The 25,222-nt window shown below is 40.8% G+C and overlaps 1 protein-coding gene, 1 long non-coding RNA gene and 1 pseudogene across 2 annotated transcripts in view; 1 reads left to right on the forward strand and 2 right to left on the reverse strand.

Moving 5' to 3' along the window:
* Nucleotides 1–15,836, forward strand: part of LOC113440344 (uncharacterized) — a 28,597-nt gene extending 12,761 nt beyond the window's left edge. Inside the window, exon 2 of the long non-coding RNA XR_015740680.1 lies at nucleotides 15,462–15,836. This is a non-coding gene — a long non-coding RNA (uncharacterized LOC113440344). The remainder of the gene's footprint in view (nucleotides 1–15,461) is intronic.
* Nucleotides 1,691–7,853, reverse strand: LOC113440343 (ryncolin-1-like). The gene is made up of 8 exons (XM_026706705.2): nucleotides 7,598–7,853; nucleotides 6,117–6,254; nucleotides 5,564–5,644; nucleotides 5,244–5,279; nucleotides 4,684–4,817; nucleotides 4,107–4,236; nucleotides 2,964–3,098; nucleotides 1,691–2,040 (listed from the first exon to the last, which is right to left on the reverse strand). The coding sequence occupies exons 1-8, from the start codon at nucleotides 7,692–7,694 to the stop codon at nucleotides 1,793–1,795; spliced, it is 999 nt and encodes a 332-aa protein (XP_026562490.1). The 5' UTR covers nucleotides 7,695–7,853; the 3' UTR covers nucleotides 1,691–1,792.
* Nucleotides 11,579–14,962, reverse strand: LOC113440203 (ryncolin-1 pseudogene; annotated as a pseudogene).
* Nucleotides 15,837–25,222: the final 9,386 nt, after the last annotated feature.

The following is a 25,222-nucleotide window of genomic DNA, read 5'->3' on the forward strand; positions in this document are numbered from 1 at the left end:
ATTATGTGTTTTGACCCAGGCAATTCTGATAATTTATCTCAGTCCAGAGAAAAGCTTAATTAATCTTAAACAGATATGATGTGAGATTTATATCTACAAAATGACACAGCTAAAAGCATTCATCCCTATTATGGCCCAATTGCAAATTATCCACGCACAATTTCTGGCCACTTCCACACATTCTACACAATTCATATCCATCCTCATAGGAGACATTTTAACTTAGTTTGAATGGCGCACCGCTATAAAGAAACACGGGGACACATTTGCAATAAACAAGTGTCCTGTGTAACAATTATATGTGCTCAGACAGGCATAGGTAATTGTGTTATTTCTCTGGCACTGTAGATTCTTATTAAGTTGCAAACAAAATCAGTTGCACACTGAATTTCTGTGCCAAAACATAAGAATGCAGATAATTTAATTATTATTTAGTAAAATAAAAAGTTAGTATACATTTGTAAGAACTGGCTATAAAACTCCATCCCAGAATTTTGCATCCAGAAATAATTTTGTGGAAGTTCACACATGGGATATGGAAAGAGCATCCTGGAGCTGTGTGATCTCAGGATCAATAATGGAGATGGGGATCTTCATTATCTATGATAGGGGGCCTCAACCTGTGGGGCATGGCCCATTACTGGGCTGCAGGCTAAATCGCCACCGGGCCATGTGAGTGTGCATCTGCATGTGCGCACAGCCCCACTCAAGTGAGTGTCATTGCAGGTGCTTCCAGCCCCATTCACACAGGCCTCATTGTGGGCCCTCATGGCCCCACTCACACCAACATCATGTGAAAGTTGTGGATGCTCATGCATATACGCGCATGTACATACACTTGCCCCTCCCACAAAATCATCCCCTCTTTCTCGCTCCCCCTGTTCTGGGCCACCAACCCAGAAAGGTTGGAGAACTCTGGTCTAAGATGAACCATCACTTCTGAATAACCTTCAAGAGCTTATAGTCTTACTTTGGAGATTAAAATACTGTGTTGCCAGCCGGATTAGGGATGAGAGTGATAAGATTATTCCTCTTTTGGAGGCATTTCCTCTCAGTACTAAATTGCATTGTATGTGTTGAAAACACTTTCCCAAAGATTGCAACTTTTGTAAAACACCGGGTCCTTCAGAAAAAACATGTAATGATCATACAGATAAGGTAAAATGCCACAGAAACAATAAATCAGAGCTATTCATTTAGTGAGTTAGACTTTGTATTGAGTGTGAATGATGTGACTGAATCAGCAGCTGGAAGGAAGCAAGATAATTTTTCTCCTTATAAATTGATTCTTGGGTTTATCTGAGTTCCGTGCTTTGTCAAATTTCCTTGAGCATAAAAAACACTGACACAGTTATCTCTGGTATTACTTCTGCCAGCTTAGTTGTTTTAAGGCAACCAGTTTGTGAAAACTTTCCAAGGGTGCTTTACCCAAGACAGAGGTCCAAGTAAATCCTTTTGCTGAAGTTAATTCACGAAGCACAGATACACAAATGAGTAGAAACTATTGTGTTACTTTACCTACTTATGGCTTATAGATCAATAAACGTCAGCTTTGTAGCAAATGAAGGAACACCTCTCTCCTCAGGAAAAAAATTGGAAAAAGTAAGAAGGAAAAGGGTTTGAACTCCATCCCCATCTACTGTAAATAAAAAAGAGATTATTACAAGAGAGAAAAATCACACAAAGAAGGCGTTTTAAACATTTGCTGCATTTATTTTTTTTTTCCAGAAGAGAATAGAGAAGAATAATCATTTTGGGTCATGTTGATGAATCTGTGAAATTGGGGTTTCATTTATTGTGGTCTAATTTTCATAGCCGTATACTTGTAAGAATAATAATGTCCCTTCCCAGAATGCCAATTGATGCCATCAGCATAAGAGGTATGTTCCCCTTTGTGATATAGGCCGTTCAGGTTGGAAGTGTGGCATTTGGTGTACCACCAGGCTCCTTTGAAACTTTCAGCACAATTTCCATCATAGATATCATTGTCTCTGTCTTTGGTAGAGAATGCATGGTCATTGTGTCCTGAGAGAGAATCACCTAAAAGGAGGGAAGCACAAAGTTCATGTCTTCCAGGAACGCAAACCTGCAGGGTATTTCACCAATGAAAAATGTTCCTACACCACTAAGAATTAGAAAGGGGTCAAATATAAATGATTGAGCATCTGGTTTATATGCACAATTTCCTAGATTTGAATATTGGCATCACTAGCCAGCCCAGTCAAGAAGTTACAACGTGTTTTTCAATGGCTTTACCTGTTTCGTGAAGCCATGGCTTGCTTAACTTGACTTTCTAAATACACCACCATGAGATCCATCTAACGGGCCATGTCGTAAATCTTTTTGATAAACCAGAATGCCTGAATCCCATTAATAAGCCAAAGAATGGATAAGTTTCCTGAGTCTGGGATTGTGTTTTGCTCCCTGGATCAAAGGACTGCCTCATATTCACACTTCCTTATTGTCCCCCTGGTAAACTAGAAAGGAATTAGGCAGCTCCCTGGCTTAAATTGTTTCTGCATTCTGCATCAGGTTATCTGATATTATTATGCAGTCAGATGTTTAGACTGGAATTGGCATTTTTATCCACCTATTGAGTCCTTCCCAAGAACCTATTAAGGACCTATTATATTGATGCTGGATTGCATTACAATATTGTTGCAACATATAAGTTGTTCCAAGTAAACAGGTTTTTACAATTGACTGGTGGTGATTTTGTCAATGCCAATGGTGTTCAAGTGGTGCTACATGACTAGGTACCAAAGTACTTATTACTTTTGGTACTACCTTTGCACAGATGTTCTATTTCTGCTTGCAGGTCTCTGTATTTTTTTTATCTTCTCCAGTTTTTCTATGATTAAATTTACTTGCTGCCCATCTCACTATTCAAAGCAACTATTTATGTTTGTCATATTTGCAGTAAGAAGGTACTCAAATGAAGAGGCATTTTTTGTATTACTCACCCATGTTGCCATCCAAATAGGAACCCAACGTTAATTTGTAGTTTTCACTTTCATTTGTGATTCTGAAACTGGAATATTTTGCAAAGGTTTTGGAACCACTGAAATCTTCCAGATCAATCCTCAGCTGCTGTGTTCCTGAACACCAAAAGACAGGTACTATTAGAGAACTACTTGAGGTGCAGAAGTCCTTGAAGGGAAGCCTGCTAATCATTGTAGTAGACATTCATTCCACATGGACATGATCATGGTGGGATTATGATCCATGTCCATCCAAAAGCAATGATGAATAGCCAATATAGAGGAACAGAATCACAGGAGCACAAAGGGTGTCCTAGGTAAATTAAACTCCTGCTTCGCTTGAGTTTTTCCAGTCTTTTTTTGCACAATTAGACAGCAATCCTCTGAACTGCCATTTTTTCCTTTACCTCTATGAAGTTAATCTTTTAATAATTTTCTATGTACATGCATTTGGCTAAGGCAGTGAGGATGGGTACTGATGGTTTTTTGGTGTCCTGGTTCCACACACTTTTTTAAATGAGGAGAATTTATGGATCCCCAGAAAAAGAAGGCAACTTTCTTCTTTTCCTCTGATTCTAACAATTTTATTATTCAGCCAGTGATCAACGCTTTTAGGTAATTGGGCTGTATAAAGCTCCAAACAATTTCCAAATTACAGGAAAGCACATGTTTTCCCCATTTATGAATTTGGAATATACCATTCATTTCTATAGAAGGAAATGGAAGTTAAGTCTTATGGACTGATACAAACAGATCAGAGTGTTTCCTTTATGCATACTTTATGCATACTGTGTTCCTGTGATGTAAAGATAAATCTCTGCTAGCCTTAAAGGGCTGAATCTGGAAAGACTTTATGGCATTGGGCTTTGCTTGGGTATTTTCCCACGTCATAATAGTTGTGCTTTTAAAGTTGTAGCAACGTTTCAGCAGAATCTCATCAGATGAGATTCTGCTGAAACGTTGCTACAACTTTAAAAGCACAACTACTATGACGTGGGAAAATACCCAAGCAAAGCCCAATGCCATACATGTAAGTACCTGCGAAAACTTAAGAATATATATATATATATAATCTGTGTAAACTGATTTAAAGTATCAAAGTGAGCACCAGGTAGAAGAGGTTACCAGAACTGGTGAGAAGATGGATCTTATCATTGCCCAGCCAGAATTCTGATTCTTGCATCCCAAATCCTTTCTTGTATGATTCCCAGTCACGGTAGAAATCCACAGATCCATCCTGCCGCCTCTGGAAGACCTGGTGGAAAGAGAGAGAATGCTACCTCAGCATCTGTTTGACGGAGAAGTTGCTTTCCTAATCTTAGGCCATTTCTGAAATGGGGGAACTGCCTTTCAGTCTGTTTTGCAAAAGACCTTGAATAGAACTATGACTCCTCTTCCAAGTCATAGCTAGGGGGCTACTCCTTGATACCATCTTTGTGCCTTCAGTTCTCTGCTATCCTGGCTCAAATCCCAACACGTGACTTGGGAGTCTGATTCAGCTCTGGGGCTGCAATGTGTTCACCACTTATCTCTTCAGATGAGAGAAGACTGATGGGCCCCTGAATAGCTGTTATTATTTTGTAATAAAAATGATAGCATGGAGTGTATTTGTTTTAATGATTAATTATAGCAATATGGGATTTTTTTGCTCTTCTGATGCATTCAAATATCTCTTCCTCCTCCTTCTTGGGCTTTCACTTACCAACCAGCCTCCTCCATCTGTCCCCATGTCACAGAAAACCAGCATTGGGTTCCCCTTGGTTGGGTATATTGTGTACCAGCCACTCAGAGTCTCCCCACGTTCCAGGAGGTCCTTGCAGTTTCTGGCTTCTGTCTCTAGAGGAAGAATAGGGAGAATTGAGTGATGGAGATTGTAGTTGGCACAGATAGGAATGTGCTAGGTCAGAGTAAGTTGATTAGTTGATTGGCAGATTTATAGGTATGTTGGCTTAGTTATAGAAACCTGACAAGGCTGACATTAGCACAGCAAGCTTATACCTATATACTTATACCTGTTATCTAATAATTATACCTTATACCTGTTAATTAATAACTAACTATTAATTAATCAAAATACTTATACCTGTTATCTAATAATCATTTGAAAAAATAAAACAAACAAACAAATAAAATTTAAAAGCTTCTGCATTTGATGCTTCCAGGTTTCTTGGCCTTCAGCTCCCAGAATCATCCGGCTAAAAGCTGGGTGAAAGCCTGAAGCAACCCAACTAGAAAACTATTGATAAAGAAGAAGAGGCATACCTTTCAGTTGACAATGGTCTAAGCTGCAGGCATCTCCTGTAAAGAGGGGGGAAAAAAAGCAATTTTCATGTGCAGTGGGGTAAACAGAAAGGTTCCTAAGGCCCATACATAAGAATAACCTATTATATGCTCTTATATGTCAGTGTATCATCCATTCTTCATAGTGATGGACTGCTCTCATCATTTGGTTCTGTATTACAAACAGTTCAACCAAGGACACCATGAAATAAAGCGTGGTCGGTGAGATACAGGTAGGCTGGTGCTTCCCGTTTGATCCAACTCTTGCACAACCTCTGATTTCAATCAGTAGATGTATTTACCTTTGTCACCTTTGTCGCCTCTGCCTCCTTTGTCTCCTTTTGGTCCAGCTTTTCCAGTTACCCCAGCAGATCCTCTTTCACCTGAAGAAGAGAAAGAAGAAGAGGAGAAAGACCAACTTAGGAGCATCAAAATACATCTTCAAAAGACTTTTGAAGCCAGACTGATGGGAATATTACGGCTTATAGAGAGCAAACAATCAAAGAGGAAAAATGTTTGGATTTGAGATGATGGCTTCAAATTTTAGCTCAGAGCTGTTGGGAGTCTTGATTTGTATGAAATTATGTTGAGTTAGTAGGTTAGTGACCAAAAAATCCTTGATAGCATTGCTGATTCTCCTGAAAGGACAAAACGGTCCAATCCACCTGTCTTTAAAAAATTTCTATCTAGCATTTGGGAGAAAGAGAATTGCTTTTGTCTCTCTGCCAGCAACTTCTCCTTTTCTAGGCAAGCAACTTTATTAATACAAAGTTTGCTTCCCACTGTTGCAAGGAAAGACAGCAAATAAGCTGTGCAAAACACCTGGAATGACATCTTTAGTGGGCATTTACTCACCTGGGGGCCCCTGAGGACCCAAGTCACCCTTTAGCCCCGGTGATCCATTTGTTCCTGACACACCTGGAATTCCAGGTATCCCAGCCTGACATTGGAGAACAATCTTGTCCGTTCCACATTGTATTAAGCCCTTCAGCTCTGGCATAGGAGAAAGAGCATAAAAAGGACACAACATGAAAAATAGAACAGAAGCAGTATGGTCTCCTGATGAAGCAACAGGTTCACATTAAACTGAAATAGTACGAATGAGGTGCTAGAAAATCAGGGTGGAAAAGAAGGCAAGGTGATTAGGGTGTAAAAGAGACACAAAATTTCTTCCACTCATATTTTCCACCATAAACATTCAGTTCCTGGACTGTTGGAGAATGCAAGAATGAAATTAGAGGGCTTATTCCCCAAGGACTTTTCTCGAAGGCATCAGTGCATACTTCTTTTAAAAAAAAAACCCCTGATTTGTTTTGACTCTCCCTTTTTCCTCCTCCTCCTCCCTCCCTCCCCCACTCTCTCCCCTTCTTTTCCTTTTAAATGAGTCTGGACTCCTGCTAGCAACTGCTGGGCAAATTTCTGCGACTTTCTTGGCCATCTTTCTCAGAAGTTTCCCTTAGAGCTGAGAGGGAGTAACTGTTCCAAGGTTATATGACTTTGTTCTGGAAGCAGAACAAGAGCTTACGGTCCCCCAATTTCTAGTCTGATTATTTAACGGCCACACCAGCCCAGCCCTCATCTTCGCCCTTTATACACAGTGTGAAACCAGGGGCTTCCACATAAAGCGCAGTTCATTAGGAGGCCCTGTCTGTATCTAGAAGATGAAGGATTGAACTTTCTTGTTCTCATATTTACCTATACAAGGTATATACATAAGACTAGTCAGGCAAATACTTAGGCAAAGATCTTAATCATGTTTTACAGTTATCAAAACCCCATAACTAACATATACAAAATGCCATCTCAAAATTACCCTGTGGCTCAAGATCAATTCTCTGTTTTTATTTATTAAAAAGTAACTTATTGGTCATTAAATTGGTCGTTCTGAAGATGCTGGTGCTTTGAAAGGAGGTCCTTTCCCTTCAAGAGCATCACAACCCGTGGACTTTTTCCAGTCTTTAGGACCCTCAGGAAATGCTCAATCTTAAGACAGAACTTCACTGTGGCCAGAATTCATCCCTCATCTGTTCCTGAGCCATCTCTTTACCTGCAAGACTGCTTGTCAGCACTGCCTAGATAGCAACAGCACTTAGACTTATATACCACTTTATAGTGCTTTGCAGAACTCTCTAAGTAGCTTACATAGTCAGTATATTGCCTCAAACAATCTGGGTCCTCATGCTCCCAGTAGTTGTGGGCAGTAGAATGTGAGGCAAGTATTCCTTTTCTTATGAACTGGCTTTATTGGGAAACCAAATATCAACATTCAGCTCCTGTACATAGGGACCCCACAGAGGCTAAGAAGCAAACTAAAAGAACAGACAGCTGGAACTCACGTGCAGAGCGAGTGGCTTCAGTGTCCTGGGCACCTCCAGTGCCATAATTTGAACTAGCAACCAGGAAAATCAGGTGGAAACCAGCCCAAGGCTTCATCTTGCCTTGCCAGCTTTCTCTCTGAGTGAGAGATGTGTGGTATCTTGTTATCTGATATATATATATGTCTTTTAATGATTGCACCAACAGAGAAATCAGGAAGTGCTTACATTTTTTGAGTAAGGATAAATATGCCCATATCTGTTTTGCAATGCCTGTTTGTGCAACTTCAGCAGAGTTTATTAAGAAAAAAGAGTACTCTTGAATTTTGCAATATTCATCATATTACCCAACCTTTCCTTATATTGAACAATGTACATATTGTAGCCACATTGTATCAGAAAAAATCAAACCAAACCAAAAAACATATTGGCTTAATCAATAATCCTATAAATCCTTACACTTTTCCTGATTGGACAAGTTCCCACATTCACTAAGCAACTGATACTGTTGTTTTAAGGGTAAGATATTTACTCTTGGGCTGGTTCTGAAGCACACAGCAGCACATTCATATCTTGTGAGCCAATCTTATCCTGCAAGAGATCTCTCATTGATGATAAGTTGACCATATTCCTACTTGACCAACAGTAAATCACTGATTTTATACAATTCTTTTTTTCCTAAAAGAAAAAAGCCATCTTTTGTGTGCCACACTTGCAATAATTATAATTGCAGAATTACAAGTTTTCTAGGTTCCTGGGTTAATAACAGCCATAAAACAATGCCCTTAGCCTCTGGAGATTGGAGTAAATTTTTAATAGCATCTTGAATTGCAAGAGAAATCAACCATCCAATGATAGTAAAGTAAAATCAGATTACTCACTGAAACTTAAGCTGAAACTTATCATTTTTACACATAATGCACAGGCCAAAGTCACTGCAGAAGGGTTTGCAGTTTGAAAAAAATCCAAGTCAAAGAAGAGGCTAATGGAAGGTAAGGTCCTATTCCTGAGGACAAGAGCATATGATTATAAGAAGCTATTTCTAATAGTCAGAGAATCCTTTATTGTGCAGTCATAGTTGCCAAGTTGACATTTTGATCCCCCATTGGGGACATGTGACAGACTGAAATGTTCCAAATATTTTATTAATAATGGTTTGTTCCATTTTGTCTGGGTCAGGGATTGTTGGACAGCCTGACTTTGAAGTAAAAATGAGCTACACTCAACTCAGAAGAGGAGAACAGCCAAACCAATACAGGAAGGAAGGAAGGTAGACAGCAAAGGAAGACAGCAACCAAGATCCAGTTTGTGAAAACTTACTGTACCAGAGACTCTGCAATGCTCCCGTTGGAGTTTGAATCTACAGGGGAAGATGAGTTAGAACAAGAATTGATAGACACAGAGAGAGCAGCTCCATTGGCCTTGGAGAAAACTGGGGAAGGGCAGAGTCAGTCCAGGCAAGGTTTTTCTGAAGTAGTAAGGCTTGCAGGCAGGGAGGAACAGAGGCAGGAGGAACATCAGGGAAAGAGGTTAGGTGAGGAGTTAGGACCACCCCTTCCTGATCCAAGGGCTCAGCAGAGTGATCAGTGCAAATGGAGCAGTTTACGTGTGAGGAGAGTGCCCCGCCCATCTTCACAAGGCACGGGGGGGGGGGGATGAGATTTAAGGAGATGCTGTGGGGAGGCACATTTGTTGGGAAAAAAAGCTGAGTTTCTGAAGTGTGCATGCCAACTTTTGAACTGTCCAAGAGTCCTTGCAGTTCTGTGGGCATTCTCGACTAATTACCTGGATCTTTTGTTCCTTGAACTCCTTTGATTTGCCCTTGATTTGCCAAATACCTTTGGATTTATTGCTGAGCAGCCTTGGTGAAAACAGAGCTGGACTGGACTAGTTGCAGTCAGAAGCTGCTTGAGGTTTGTGTGAGGTTTTGTTATCATTCTGCTCGAGACTTGCCAGAAACATGGGAGCATTTGGGGAACTTTGGAGCAATAAAGGGGCAGTTTGAACTGCCAGCTGTTTGTGTGATCTTTGTACTGTGCTCTGGGTCATCACAGACTCTGTCAAGGGAAGGTTCAAACAACCAGGACAGCCAGTCACAAGAAATCGATGTTCCTTGTAGCTTGTTTTTCTGCTTTAACTCAGCAGTGTTAGTCAAGCCTGACCCAGCTGCCAAGTCCACACAAATCTATTCAGCTTGCTCAAGGAAAGCTCTATTCATGCTTTGGAACAAGGTGCTTCAGCATCTCTGCATCTTTCGATAATCGATACAGCATCATCCTGCATGGCCATTTTGGGCTTGGACCATTTAATCTCCAATTTACTTTTGTTTCACTCTGCCCCCACCCTGCCTCACTCTATGTATCCAACAAACTCTCTTCCAAAACAGTCTTGAAGAAGAATTCTGCAGAAGTTCACACAGGGGGTACAGAAAGAGTACTCTGGAGTTGTGTAATCTCAGGATCAATTATGGAGAAAGGGGACTTCATTGTGTAGGATAAAACATCACATCTGACTAACCTTTAAGGAATTATAGTCATACTTTGGAGATTCAAAGACTCTGTTGCCAGACAGATTAGGGATGAGAGACAGATTTGTTTCCCTTCAGGAGGCATTTCCTCTCAGTAGTAAATTACATTGTATGTGTGTTGAAAACACTTTCCCAAAGGTTGTAACTTTTGTAAAGCACCAGGTCCCCAAAACCAGTTAAACCAATTTATTTAGTGAGTTAGACTTCCTGTTCAGTGTGAATTATGTGGCTGAATCAGTAGCTGAAAGGAAGCAAATTTTTCCCCTTACAAGTTGGTTCTAAAGATTTGACCTGAGTTATATTCAGATTTCCTTGACTATGAAAAACACTGACATGGCATTCTCAGATAAAGTCAATTGGTTTATGAAAAGCTTTAAAGGGTGCTTTACTAAGAGGTCCAAGTGAATCATGTTGAAGTTGATTCACAGACAGACAAATGAGTAGGAACTGTTGTGTTACTTTACCTACTTATAGATTACAGATCAATATAGGTAAATATCAGCTGCACAATTTTCAGGAGCACCTTTCTCTTTCTCTTCCAACATTTTTGCAAAATAAAGATTCATTTAAACCCCACCCCCATGAGCCATCATGGCTCAGTAGTTTGAATGCAATACTGCAGGCTACTTCTGCTTACTGCTGGCTGCCAGCATTTGACAGATCAAATCTCATTAGGCTCAAGGTTGACTTAGCCTTTCATCCTTCCAAAGTGGGTAAAATGAGAACCAAGATTGTTGGGGGCAATATGCTGACTCTGTAAATCGCTTAAAGAGGGCTGTAAAAACACTGGGGAGCCAGTGGTGGGATTCTATTAGTTTCCCTACTGGTTCGGTGATTGATTGCGCACTTTGTGCGTGTGTGTGTGTGTGTGTGTGTGTGTGTGTGTGTGTGTGCAGCTAACATGTGTGCCCAGCTTTCCAAACACCAGCCGAGGCTCTGCCATGCTGATCATCTGAGAGGATAAAGAAAAGTGCAGGGGAGGGTGGGAGGGCCGCTCCTGAGCTTTTCTCTTCTTTATCCTCTCAGCTGATCATCAGAGCTACCAGTTCTGCCAAACTGGTAGGTTTTTTTTACTACTGATTTGGCTGAACCGGGCCTAACCAGTAGCATTTTACTCAGTGGTGGAATTCAATTTTTTTTACTACCGGTTCTGTGGGCATGGCTTGGTGGGCGTGGCAGGGGAAGGATACTTTAAAATTTCCAGTTAGAGGTGATATTTGTCAGTTTTCCAAACAGCTCAAAATTTCCGCTACCGGTTCTCCAGAACTGGTCAGAACCTACTGAATACCACCTCTGATTTTACCACTGTGTGAAGCGGTATATAAGTCTAAGTGCTATTGCTATCCCTATGTAATTAAAAAGGGGAGTACTTTAAGAGAGTACAATCCAGTGAACACATAAAGGAACAGTTTTAAAATTGATTGCATTTAATTTGCTTTTTCAGCTAGAAAATAGAGGAGGATATTAATCTGCTAGTACTTTTGAGGTGATGTCTGTTGAAGAATCTGACAAACTGGGGTTTCATTTATTGTAGTCTAATTTTCATATCCACATACTTGTAAGAATAATAATACCCTTTTCCAGTAGCCCAGTTGATGCCATCAGCATAAGAGGTATGATACAGGCCATTCAGGTTGGAAGAGTGGCATTTGATGTACCACCAGCCTCCTTTGAAACTTTCGGCACAATTTCCATCATAGATATCATTGTCTCTGTTTTTGGTAGAGAATGCATGGTCATTGTGCCTTGAGAAAGAATCACCTAAAAGGAGGAAATCCCAGAGGAAGCACTAAGTTCATATATTCCAGGAATGCAAACCTGCAGGAGATTTTACAAATGAAAAATGCACCTCCACTACCAAGAATTAGAAAGAGATTGAATATTAATGTGGTTTGTTTGCACTATCTCCTTGATTTGAATGTTGGCATCACTAGTCAGCCCAATCAAGATTATTCAATGTGTGGTATAGTGATTTATGTTTCTTGAAATCGTGGTCAACTTAACCTGAGTGGCTGAATATACCACTGTGATCATGATTGATAAACCAGAATGATTGAAACCTGTTAATACATTAAGCCAAAATATGGACAACTTGGCTGAGTCCAGGATCACATTTTGTTTCCTGGATCAGTTGAAGGGTTATAAGCTTTCCCTTGATATGCTATCAGAACTAGAAGGAGCAGGATGGAAGTTTTGTTCACTCCAGTGAATGATGTTCTTGGTTCATATTTGCAGTTTGCAGAGGATATGTGGCCAAATCATTGTCCCAGTGATAGGCCACAAAGGAATTAAGCAGATCCTGGATTAAAATGTTTCTGCATTCTGCATCAGGTCATGTGACATTTATATTTGTTACATTCGTTGTGAAAAGGTACTCAAATGAAGAAGCATTCTCTGTATTACTCACGCATGTTGCCACCTAAATAGGAACTCACGCTTAGTTTTTAATTTTGACATTCATTTGCAATTCTGAAACTGGAATATGTTGCAAAGGTTGTGGAACTGTTGAAATCTTCCAGATAAATCCGCAACTGCTGAGTTCCTGAATGCCAAAGGATAGATGTTATTAGAGAATGAATACTAGAGATGCAGAAATCCATAAGGGAAGCATATCAAGTAGAATAGGAGATTTTGGGCTTACCCGAACTGGTGAGAAGATGGATCTTATCATTGCCCAAACAATTCCTTCTCCAGTCATGTTAGCCCAGGAATTCTGGGAGCTGAAGTCCACAAGTCTTAAAGCTGTCAAGTTTGAAGACCCTTGGATTAGAGCATATTATGGTGAAGAACAAATGGATAGATCCTTCATAGATCCATAAAACTCAGTATGAAGGTTTAGAGAGATGATCCAATCAGCCTAATTTATTTATTATAAAGATGCTGTGATAAATTTATTGCTAGAGACGAGAATCCTGGCAGACCTTTGGAGGAATGCAGGAGATGCAAATATACACATTTCCAAGCAACATGAACAAAATCAGAGTCAGAGATGTCAGCAGGGGAAGATACCAACTTAACTTTTTGTCCTTCCCCCAAGATTCCCTACTCAGATTGGAATAATAGATGAACAGGAACTTCCCCTACAAGGAATGGAGATGGTGGTTGGTGTCTGGATGACCCTGTAACTACCAATAATGGCCTCTTCTATAAGTTTTCTTGTTATCAAGAGAAGGGAAAGTGCAAGCACATATAGGCCTGGCTGCTCTTCTCCCTTGTTGGCTTCCTTAGGGAGGGCTCCCAATGATAAGAGATGAGGGCCACAAAGTGGGAAATACCCATCCCATAAATGGGCAGAATTTGGAGCTGTGATAGCTCTATTTTAGGGCTTCCTGTTTGTTCAATCTCACAATAACAGGAAAGTGTTCTGCTGCCTTGGGCTCAAGAAGGTTTTATTAAGCCCCGGGCAGCAAATTGTCCACCATTTGTCTCTTGACAGAAGACAAGGCTGATGCCCCCCTCAACAGTTGCTATTATTTTGTAACAAAAATGGCAGCATGGAGATAACTTGTTCAAAAATATTGGGCTTCTTGCTCTTCTGTACATTCAAATAGATAATCATCTCTTCTACCACCTCCTCCTCTTCCTCTGGAGGGCTCCAGCTTACCAACCAGCCTCCTCCATCTGTCTCCATGTCACAAAAAACCTGCATTGGGTTCCCCTTGGCTGGGTAGATTGTGTACCAGCCACTCAGGGTCTCCCCATGTTCCAGGAGGTCCTTGCAGTTTCTGGCTTCTGTCTCTAGAGGAAGAATAGGGATGGTTGAATGGGTCAGTTCAGGCAAACTCTGCTCTCACAATATATGTCTGGGACTGATCTTGACCTTTGTGAAGGACCCCCCCCCCCAGTGTGAAATCACCATAATCTCTGTTGTAGGAATATGTTATGCTTGTTGTAATGCAATGAACTCACTGAGATCTCCAGTAAAAAGTGATTACATAAAGAAAGCATGATGATTCCAGGGGGAAAGGACAACCATAGTGTCCAACCATCTTTGGAACTATTGGGCTTGCTGGAAGATCATGGTGGGAGTTTGAGTGTCACCGGGGAATGTTGACACATGCAAACAACATATATGACAGTGATCTTCAGCCTGTGGTTGAGTTTGTACTAGTCCAAAACCCATTCTTAATTTGGCTGCTACAAAGTCTTTCCTTTCTCATCATAGATATATGACTCTTAGTGAAATTTAAAACTTGAAGACACACATCTTTTAGAAAGCCATTATTCCCATCTTTCAGGGCTGCAACACTTTAACATTATTTTCACTTCAAAATGTTTACCAAGAACTTACCACTTTTTTCATCACTTTTCAAGTATTTTTATATAAGTGTTCTTATTATAATTTGTTGCCCAGTCAGCCAGATATTTAGAATGGATTTGGCATTTCCCTCCCACTTTTAGCCACTGAGGGCTCCTATCTCTTGACTTATTTTTTGAAGGCAGCATCTCTTCTTATTATCCCACAAGGTCATCCACACATTCAATCACAGTTTGCCCCCGCCGCTGCCGCCGCTGCTGCTGCTGCCGCCGCTGCTTCTGCCGCCACCGCTGTTGCTGCTTCTTCTGCTGCCACCGCCGCTTCTGCCCCCGCCACTGCTGCCGCCACTGCTGCTTCTGCCAGAAGTGGCATGCAGAGCCCTCTCTCTTGGCATGTGCGCCATTGGCAGTTGCTCTTCTGGGTTCCAGCATGCACATGCGTGCCAGCCAGTTGGTCTTCATGTGCGTATGCACACTGGAAACGGGAAGACCAAGTTGCTGGTGCGCATGTGTGCACTAGTAACTAGAAGAGCAGCTTCACGATATGCGCATGTAGACTGGGCAGCTGCTCTTCCAGTTTCCGGTGCATGTATGCAATGCATCGTAAATATCTTCTTTCACTGTGTTATTCATGTCAACTATGATGTATTATATCCAATCTAAAATTAAAATTAAATAATTAAACTAATATGGAAAATGAGGCCTGAAGGGAGCACTATTAAAGTTAAACTAGTTAGCACTTTCACAAAGGTACAAAGGTTTATTTATGATTTGATGTATACAGGTTTGCGTACGTCTCCGATTCCATACATCCTAGGCAGATTATATTCCTTAAACAAAGACAGCACTCATCGTGACCTGAGATGGCAAGTTATAACCAAGAGAATTACCCTTCAGGTAAGACAGGGTTCTCCCTGTCTTTTCCCATGATGTAACCCAGAGCTTTTCTCTTGGCTTTCATGTAATGGGCATACAGGTTCCTCTTTGAGTATCATATCCCTCTTTGGAGTTGCACTGTTCAGAAGGTGCAAAAACACTGAAAAACTGGATTGTCAAAAAGGAGGCCATACAAATGTTTTCTTACTATCCAATTCCATTTAGGTCACCCATAAGAGCAACCACTTGAAGCTTCCATCCCTGAACCCAGACCAGAAGAGATGCAGATACTCTGCTTCATCCAGAAGTCTCTGAAAGAAAGCTTACCCCTTGCAAGAAGATGGATGGGCATCTGTCAGAGAGAGATCCTGCACTGAGAGGGGATTGGATGAAAAGACCTTTGGGTTTCTAACTGCATTCCACTGCTTTTGGTACAACCTTCCCTAAAATGGGGAAGTTGGAGATGCAGTGATAATTATCCAAAGTGACTGGCTCAAAAGATGGCACGTTATATACAAAAACTATTAAAAAGAAATAGTAAAGAAAGAAGTCATAGGAAAAAAATGTGGAAAACAATAAAAAATGAAGAAGAAAAAAGTCTGCCAGATACTATTTCTGATCTTCTTTACAATAGTACTTGATACCATTTCCCTCCACAAAATTACATAATATAGTTCCATCTTCCCCACATACAGCCCTTTTTAATCTTCCTGAAGCTGCTGCCTTAGTATGCAGGGACTTTTTTTCTCAAACTCTAGCAAGCGTCAGGAGAGGTTTTCAGTTTTCCAATGGCTGGCTGGTCATGGCAGAAAGGCTAGGGACCTGAAAGGCAGGGCTAACTTGGCAGGAGAAAGGGTACTGGCAAAACCAGGAAAGGTAGCAGCACCCAGGTTTTCCTTCCCCAATCTTTTTATTGGTAAGATAATCAGTTGGGTGGTGAGCACACATGTGAGTCAGTGAGAGGCATTGGGAAAGAAGAATAAGATATCTTTTCCCTAGCAGTGTTCATCTTTCCCTTCTGGAAGCAAGCACCGTTTTGAAGGGCCCACAATTCATTATGGCCATTCTGAAAATAGCATTTGTTTCTGGGTCATAGCAGTCCAGAGACATCAAGGATCTAGGGACACCAAGGGTTGGGCCAGCTTGCTCTCCTTTGACACAGCTTCCAGAAGGTGGTCTATGATAAAAGATAAATGGTGACAAAGGTGAGGAGGAGCATGTGGGACCTCAAACAGGAACAGGAAGTGGAACATGAGATGGGGTGGGGGATTTGTGAGGCCCAAGCAGAAATGGTATTCAGCAGGATCTGACCAGTCTGGAGAACCAGTAGTGGAAATTTTGAGTAGTTTGGAGAACCAACTGGAGATTTTACAGTATCCTTCCCCTGCCATGCCCACCAAGCTACACCCACAGAACCAGTAGTTAAAAGAATTGAATCCATCATGAGACAGGTGGGCTTGTGCCTGCACTAGGCGTCCTAGGGTTTCCTCCATCCCTAAGGCACCCCACGCTCTATTTAATGACCTGTGCATTTTTTTATGAATGCCAGCAGGGATGGCTTGTTGTTTCTTGAGGCAGTTCATTTAAAGTTTGTCCTGTCTTCTGAACCTAATGGGCAGGGACCATTATAACTATAAGTTGAGGACTATATGTATTAGGGGAGTTGTCGTATCGGCCGATACGAACAAAAGACGCGAGGCAGTGACTTGAGTTCAGCTCATTTATTAAGACTTAAAACAAGTAAGTGCGGCTGGGTGAAGCCGCGGCTTATATGGATCTGGAGTCAGGCACTGCGGCCAATGACAGCCGTTCGAATCGCCCGCGATCGGCTCAGCCAATCGCGGTCGATTCCGAACATCCAATCAGTGCCGCGCACTCAACCAATCTGGTGTCTGCGTGCTCGTCCAATCAGGGTTGCCGGATTTCAAAAATGTAAATGTCCATACAGAACAGGAGTGGGAAATGATCCCATAACAGTTGATGTATTTTTAATAGCGGAATTTGTGCATTTGAAGTTTCCTGTCTTGGTGCTGAAGCTGGTGACTTAGAAGATGTAATAAATCCTTTTTCTGAGTTATTTAAAAATTGTTTCAAAACTCCTTTGCCGATGTTAGATTAATTTTTATTCTTACATGGTTTTTTTATACACTCCCTTCTAAAAAGAGTCTTCTTGATCACTTAAATTTGACCCACCAGTAACCCAAGAAAACAATATTGGAAAAACTATTAAAGACAAATACAATGTTCGAAACTAATCATCCTTGCTGAAAGAAATTGGAGACTTCAAGCAACAGAATCAAATGGAAAATAGGAAATCCCAGAGAACTCAATTCCATAGATAGACAAAATTTAACACTCAATATCCTGTGCCCAGTCACATATAGAAAAGAAATCTACATACTTAAACAAACGTTTTACATACCCATTAAGATTATTAAAACCAAACTTTCTCTGAAACTGCATGACCATCAAAATAACATGTACAGACATACATTTCTCCTCCACAAGGACACAAACCCCTCATTTGTACTCTTGCCTATAAAAATCTTGGCACTAATCTCTTACTCTACCTTTATTTCCGAGAGAACAGCATAACTGATTTCTATGCAATACTCTCAGAACTAAAGGAATCTCCTATTTCTTCTCTTCAAGCAGCAGTCTATAAGTTTTTTTCCTCCACCCAGGGAATCAGCCCCCCTTTGATTTTCCCACCCCAACATAGAATATGACTGGAATTTTAGCCCCTGGTTTCAAATCAATAGTATAATCACACTCTCTATTGGGAGAAAGGATTGATGCTTCTTCCTTCCCCAAAACGTATGCAGTCAGCATATTTGGCTGGCAACTGTAATGTCCTTGCCTGAGACTGATCTGTTGGTTTGTGGTGAATTCTTGCAAATGGAGCCCTCTAGTACTGGCAGGCAGCAAAAGGGAATGAGATAGTACCCTTCTCCCAATCAATTGCTGAGTTATGAAGCTTTGGCCATGTTGACCCCAAGACTTTGGCACTTGGAGAGTCTGTGTGATATAGAGACAGAAGCTTAATATGCAATTGTTAACAACAAGGGTAGTGTAGATCATATGATAAGACCAACTTTCAGTGGCAGTACATCTATTGTCTCAACCTCCACAGGAATCAGTAGGCATACTCCAGGTATTTGTAACTCCTTAACTGACTCCAGGTCTATGAAATTTGTGATGATCCCAGAATCAAATAAGAACTGTAAGCGTTCCTCATGCCCAGAATCTAAAGACAATATACTAATAGAAATAATTAAGAGTGTACCTTGATTTAAGTTATACTTGAGCTGGACAAGCTGGACACCACACCCCAGCTCTTGAGAGAGTGATTGTAATTTCCCAGATTCATTGCTTGGCAAGAGGAGTGACTTTCCTTTGCACCCTGAGCAATCATCCTCTTGTCCCTGCATGAACTCCTGGCTGAATATGTCCTGACAATATGCGCAGCTCATTGCAATAGAAGCAATATGCTAAACTCCATCATCTCTGTCTTTCCTCAGAAGTCACTGTTGCTCCAGTTCGCTGTTCCTCTAGCTACTCTAGTTGGCTGGCTCAGAAATTCTGGGAGTTGAAGTCCACAAATCATAAAGGGGCTGTAGTTCCCCACCTCTGCTCTACACAAATGCCCCAGTTCTCACCTCTTGTGCTGAAGCATGTGATGAGACATTAAAAGCACAGAGAAGCTGAGAGGGCAGAGCTGGCATTGCAGCAGTACAGCATGTGATCTTTAAGCTCTAAGATCACTGCTGATATCTCCATTGCAGGACGGTCCCAACAGACCTAAACTGTCCTGTAGAGATGGTGACTGAGGAGGGCACATCCTGTTGATCCCAGGCACATCGCAAAGTCCCCGGTAGATCCAGGAGAACCCCCTTTTCCCATGGTGGAGAGGCAGCCATTAAAGCTGCTGAAGCTGGGACAGCTCCGGAAAGGAAGAAAGCTTGGAAAGAAAGTGTGTCAGTTTGGTGAGATAATTTTCTACTTATTTTTTTCTGGAGAGGACACCCTAAAAGACTAAAAATTAAATTTAAAAGTGAAAATAAAAGTGCTTAAGTAGAGAGATTAAGCACAAATTAAACCTGAAGGTTTTTTCTTTCTTTTTATTGGAACTTTGAATTTTGTTAAAAAAATTTAACTTTTAAACTGGACTGGTCTTTCCTTTTTAATTTTAATTTTTTCCTTTCAAAATAACTCTTTGGAAAAGTTTTTTTCTCTTGTTTTTTCTCTTTAATAATTTTAGATTCTTTATATTTTTTATTATTCCTTATTTTAATATTAGAGGCGAAGGGAAAGGAAAGGGAAATAAGTAGCGCTGCCACCTGGAGGCTTGGATACATTGTTTTCTTTTCTTTCTTTCTTTCTTTCTTTCTTTCTTTCTTTCTTTCTTTCTTTCTTTCTTTCTTTCTTTCTTTCTTTCTTTCTTTCTTTCTTGTTGATACATTTGCCGTTACATTCAAGGACTCTCTGCTTTTCATTGAAAAGATAGTGGGAAGAGCATGTAGATTGTTTGCAGGTGCTCTTCTGTGGAACTACTGAGAGCTGGAGTCTGGATTTGAAATTGAAGAAAGAAGATTGAAGTGACCTTGGGAAATTTTGTTTTTTGATTTAGTAAAGAGATTCGAACATAGAGTGGCAGTGCTTTGCTTATTGACAGAATTGCATTTTCTCTTTCCTTTTTTTTCTATCCCCCCCACTTGGATTTTTATATTTGGACTTGAGTCCTTTGATGCAAGAATAAGACTACTTTCCCCCCCTCCCTCCACCCTTTGTTTTACCTTTTTAGCAAGGGGAATACACAGATTTCTGTCTTTTTAATTTTTTTCCTAATTTTTTTATTTTTTCATCCTTTTTCCATTTTATATTTTTTTTCTTCTTTTCCTTTTTTCCTACATAATTGGAACCAATTGGATTAAGGTATTCAAGCACCTGAAGATTTTTTCCCTTCCCTTTTTTATTTTTATCTTTTGCTTTTATTTATTTATTTATTTTTACCGGAGTGGCAATTGGCTGCTCTTGCTTTTTCTTTTCAATTTTTCTATTAAATAGAAAAAGCTGGGACTCAGGAGGCAGAGAATAGATGGGGGTGGAGCCAGTCAGTGGTGGTATTTCAAACTACTCAAAATTTCCACTACCGGTTCTCCAGAACTAGTCAAAACCTGCTGAATACCACCTCTGAAGCAATTCATCTTTCCTGCTTGATCCTGGGAGGAGCAGCTGAGATGAAGCAATAGGAAGTTCCAAGGATGTTCCAGGACTTGGATTCTGGACAGCTGTGCGTTGTTGGTTATGTCAGCAATGAATGCATTGCATGTTTAATAATGAGGTTTTGTGCAACTGTATGTTTCACTATGGACAAAAAGAAGCCAGGCCCCCACTGTGAATTAATATTGTAATAGGAATTCCTTAATAAAAGGGTGTGCCAAATAAAAATAGTAACAATGAAATGCTGAAGTGTACCTATTTTATCAGACATTTTAATCATACATTGTTTCATATTTTCTAAAATTATTTCTGCTTCTAATATAACCATACTATCTTATGTACCTTTGCAGAATCCCTTTTTCCATTAAGTTTTCACCCATTATCTCTAAATAGACCCTGTTTCTCTATATTTTGCTTCTGTCCTTTATAACTTCTTTTCCTTTCTTTCTTCTCTCTCATCTTCTCCCTCCCCTTTTTACCCCCTTGTCTCTCTAGTTCTAATTCTCTCTACTGCATTTTCCTCTTCTGTTGCTTTCTGATTTTATACTTATTTTTCACTCTATTTTGGGTGGAGGGGGAGAGATGTTTTTCCCAATCTTAAACTTTCCATTCTCTTTCTCCCCTTTCCTGTCTGATAAAATAGCTATCATAATTCAGTGGAATGCTTGTCAATAAATAAATGTAACAAAAGGTATATTTAATGATTTATAAAACATAAGTGAAGAGAAATAAGGGAAAATTAATTATGGAGATTATATGTGTTTTTAAGGAAGTATGATATTTAATTGAAAAGAAGTGTTAAAGATGTTATGGTTTTAATGATTATTAATGATAGAACTGAACTGGAATGGAATGAGGGTTTATAATTACATATATTTACAATCTTTCTTCCTTTTAAAAAAAATAATATAGTGTGTATTATAAGAATATGCAAAGCAGAATTCAATTGGAAGTTATGTATTATGTATTATATTGAAGGTCATAAACTTAAGGTATATATTGAAGTTTAAATAAGAGTTGAATGGATGTAATTAAAAGATATAAAGGTGTCATACTCCAATTAGTAAGTACAGGAGAAAATTTGTTTAATGAGAAAAGATAATATGAAATTGAAACAGAACAGACAAAAGTATAAATATAATGATTTGAATTGAGATGAGATAATCAAAATAAAATTGAGAAAATTAAAAGAGGGGAAAAACTATATAGAAAATTGTTGTGACTCAGAGGTTTGAACCTGCTCTGTCAGATGACATAGGCTCGAGTGATGAGGAAGATCTGGCATTAAAGTTTGAGCCTGCTTTGTTGAGTGACACAGATGGGAGTCAGGAGGAAGAGGAGGACTTGGCTCTAAGATTTGAGCCTGCTTTGCTGGAAGTTTCGGAGTCATCTTCCTCCCCAGAATCTTCCTCCCTGATTTTGCCTCAGGTGTCGGCAGATAATCAGGAGAATGTGCCGGAGTCATTGGCTGAAGATCAAGCCGAGAAATGCTGGTTTGATGCAAGGCAAAGATGCAGGCAGAATTGTGACATACAACGTAAAAGGAAATGTCAAATCAGGGACTGAGAAAAGAGACTGACATGCCCCTCAGGGAATATAAGGAGGCGTGTTAGCTCTGAATCCCTGTTCGGGTCAACTTGTTTATTTGAGTTAGTAGTTCGGATAAATTATTCTGTGTGGTGGTCGCCTCTGATTTATGGTTTTGCTCATTATCGGACTTGGTAGACAACTTCTGGGAAAACTGCCAAAGACGGATTCAGCCAAAGGAAGTTAACTCTGTCATTCCTGTTTCTGTCTGTTTAAGTATTTTCCTTTGGAAATTTGGACTCTCACCTTGTGGCTAGAGGTGAGACAGAACAGAAAATGTAAAATAGTATAAGATATGGAATAGAATACAAAAAGGAGCATGAAATTGAGTTTTGTGTCTGTATAAAGAAGTTACCCGCGACCATGCTATTTTCAAAAAAGATGTTTTACTTGTATTTTGTGTGTGAAAACCCAAATAAAACTTTATTTTAAAAAAATGCTGAAGTGTACCATTGCAAAAGTCTTATTATTTTGTTTCTGACACTGTTGTCTTTGGAAAGAATGTCAAGTAAGGGGAATTGAATAGAGTGATGGGCTTCAGATAGGGGGAATAGAGACTCAACTAAAGCATAGCACCCTCTTTTGATCTTTGGGGGAGAGAGCAGGAATGGCTGCACATCTATTTCCAAACTGAACTCCTTTTCAGAATTTCTTCTGGGATACTTTCTCCTTTGAATCACTGGTCAACATTGCCTTGAAAACCCCATTGCCTGGCCAATGACAAAGGGGTGGGACTCACGCCTAGAAGGAGCAGACAAAATTGATGAGTTTATATGTTGCTCTTTCATGGAAGAGCAGGTGTTGAGCTACAGATGGCAGGATGGGAAGGATTTGGCCAACAAGTCTACTGCAAAGACACATTCAATTCCTCTTCATTTTAATTTTCCTTTTTTTACTGTGCATTTTAAAAAGAAAGGAAATGGAGTCATTAAAGAGAAGAGGGGAGGAAATTAATGTCCAGTTTAACAATGTGGTTCTTATGACTAGAAATTTTTATGTCATTTTAAAAGCTGAAAAATATGGTAATCAAATTAGTATGCAGATCACCAGAATAATGACAGTATAAATCATAAAAGAAAGTGAGAAACTGATCAACCTTCCAAATCTTTTAAGGTTTAAGTGTTAATATGTTCAGGTTTTATTTAAAATAAGAGATTTTGTTATTCTGAATGTCATATAAGCCCATGAATAAAATTATGGTCAATAAATGCATTTGTGATTAACTCAGTTTTGGAACTACATTTACTATTCAGATATGAGGTTATTTTTTATATCAATATATACACCCAGAACTTAGTACATAGTCCTCACTTACTGATGGTATAATTGGGACCAGGAACTCAATTGCTAAGTGACACCATCATAAGTTATGATGTCATGTGACTGTGCCACCTTATGACAACAATTTTGGCAGTTCCAGTTGCCATCATTATGCAAACCCACAGTTGAAGCATCTCACACTCATGTAATCACCATTTGCAGCCTACTGCTTGCTTCCTCATTGACTTTGCTTGTTAGAAGCCATGTCAGAGGCAAAGAACCAGACCGACAAGCGCAGAGTGCAAGCTAACTATTTTATTATTTTCTGTCTATAATACAGGAATCTCTCCAGTCTAATTTTGGGAATAATTAGATAAAGTTTCAAGGAACTTGGCCCTTTTGTGGTTGCCCTACATTTTAGGGAGGTTGCATTCCTAAAAAATAGACAGCATTCATCCCAGGGGTGGGATTGTACCGGTTTGGACCAGTTCAGTAGAACCGGTTGTTACGATTCTCTGTAGTTCAGAGAACCGGTAAATCGGGCCTCTGGCTGACCCCGCCCTTTCTGCTTACTTCTCCACTCCCTGCCCGGTCAGTCCTTATCATGCATGTGCAACATGCCTGCAGCCTGCTTTTGCCTACCCGCCAGGCCATCCATTGCTGCCTGCCTTCCGCTGCAGCCCTGCCTGATCTGATCTCCCTGGGTGAGTGAGACTCTGCAAATCCCGGTCGCCTTCCCCCCCCACCACTTGCCTTTTGTTTTGCTCCTCCCCCCCCCCCACTTGCATTTTGCTGCTGCTGCTGCTGGTTGCCTTTCCCCACCACCACCACCACTTGCCTTCTGCCGGGGAACATGAGGAGAGGCTGCTTCTCTCGCCTGCTGCTCCAGCTGAGAGAACAAGAGAGTTTTTCCTAGCACAGTGAAAGGCTTGTGAGTCCTCCTCCCATCAGGAAACAGCTCCTGGGCAGCAGAGAAGCAGCCCAGTTGAATCCTGTTTCTCTCTGCTGCCCAGGAGCCGTTTCCCAAAGGGAGGGGGACTTGCAAGCTTTTTGCTCTGCCGGGAGAGGCTCTCTCGCCCCCCCAGCAAGAGCAGGTGAGGGAAGCAGCTGTTGACCTGGCCAAAGTTGACACGAGTTCTCCATGTGTTCCAGCTGAGAGCACGAGATAATCTTTCCCAGCACAGCAAAAAGCCTACAATGGGAGGGGTCCCATTGGGAAATGGGCTCTAGTGGAAGAGAGAAACAGAGCAACTTAGCTGCTTCTCTGCCGCTGGCTGGAGCCTGTTTCCCAATGAGAGGGGGACTTGCAAGCTTTTCAAGATTGAGTTTAAGAGTGCCCCATAGAAGAAACCAAGAAGCTGAGAGCAAAAATAGTGACTGAAGGGGCAACAGGGGCATGTAACATGTCCCTCCATGGTGATTCCCTCCTGGGTGACAGCCATGGCTTCGCCTCCTCGGGTGGTGTCTGCCTCCCTTCACACTCCTTGCAGAGGGACATGCCCCGGCCTTGCTCTCAGCTTCTCGGCTTCTTCCATGGGGTGCTTTTAAATTCAATCTTGAAGAGCTGGAAGACGTTTGTTCAATCGCCGCCAAACTCGTCTTGCCCAAGATGGCTGCAACAGAAGCAAGAAAAGTGCACCAACTCCGATATCTCTTTTGGAGCCTAGGCATCACCCTGCAGGTCTCCGCACATGCACAGGTGTGGGAGTGCTCTCTTATGTCTCACTAAGCTGGCCAGAGTTGCTTGGATAGTTAGCAGGCAGGCGCGGGGCGGGGGGCATGCTGAACCTACTTGCTTCATCTGCAGTGGCTTTTGTTTTCCCAGACTCCCTTCTCTCCCCCCCCCCCCAGTTCCACCTCCTCTGGCTGGCCACCAACAGGCAGGAAAGGTGGGAGAAACAGGCAATGATGCCGCT

This window comes from Pseudonaja textilis, chromosome 1, assembly GCF_049901715.1.
Source record: "Pseudonaja textilis isolate UNSWEBS1 chromosome 1, rPseTex1.2, whole genome shotgun sequence".
Taxonomy (NCBI): domain Eukaryota; kingdom Metazoa; phylum Chordata; class Lepidosauria; order Squamata; family Elapidae; genus Pseudonaja; species Pseudonaja textilis.

Excerpts from the sequence above, each read along its gene's own strand:
- LOC113440343 (XM_026706705.2), bottom strand. The coding sequence starts at position 7,694 with ATGAAGCCTTGGGCTGGTTTCCACCTGATTTTCCTGGTTGCTAGTTCA. Across the intron at positions 4,237-4,683 it reads CAGATGGAGGAGGCTGGTTG|GTCTTCCAGAGGCGGCAGGA; the intron begins GTAAGTGAAAGC and ends TCTTTCCACCAG. Across the intron at positions 3,099-4,106 it reads CCATCTTCTCACCAGTTCTG|GAACACAGCAGCTGAGGATT; the intron begins GTAACCTCTTCT and ends TTTGGTGTTCAG.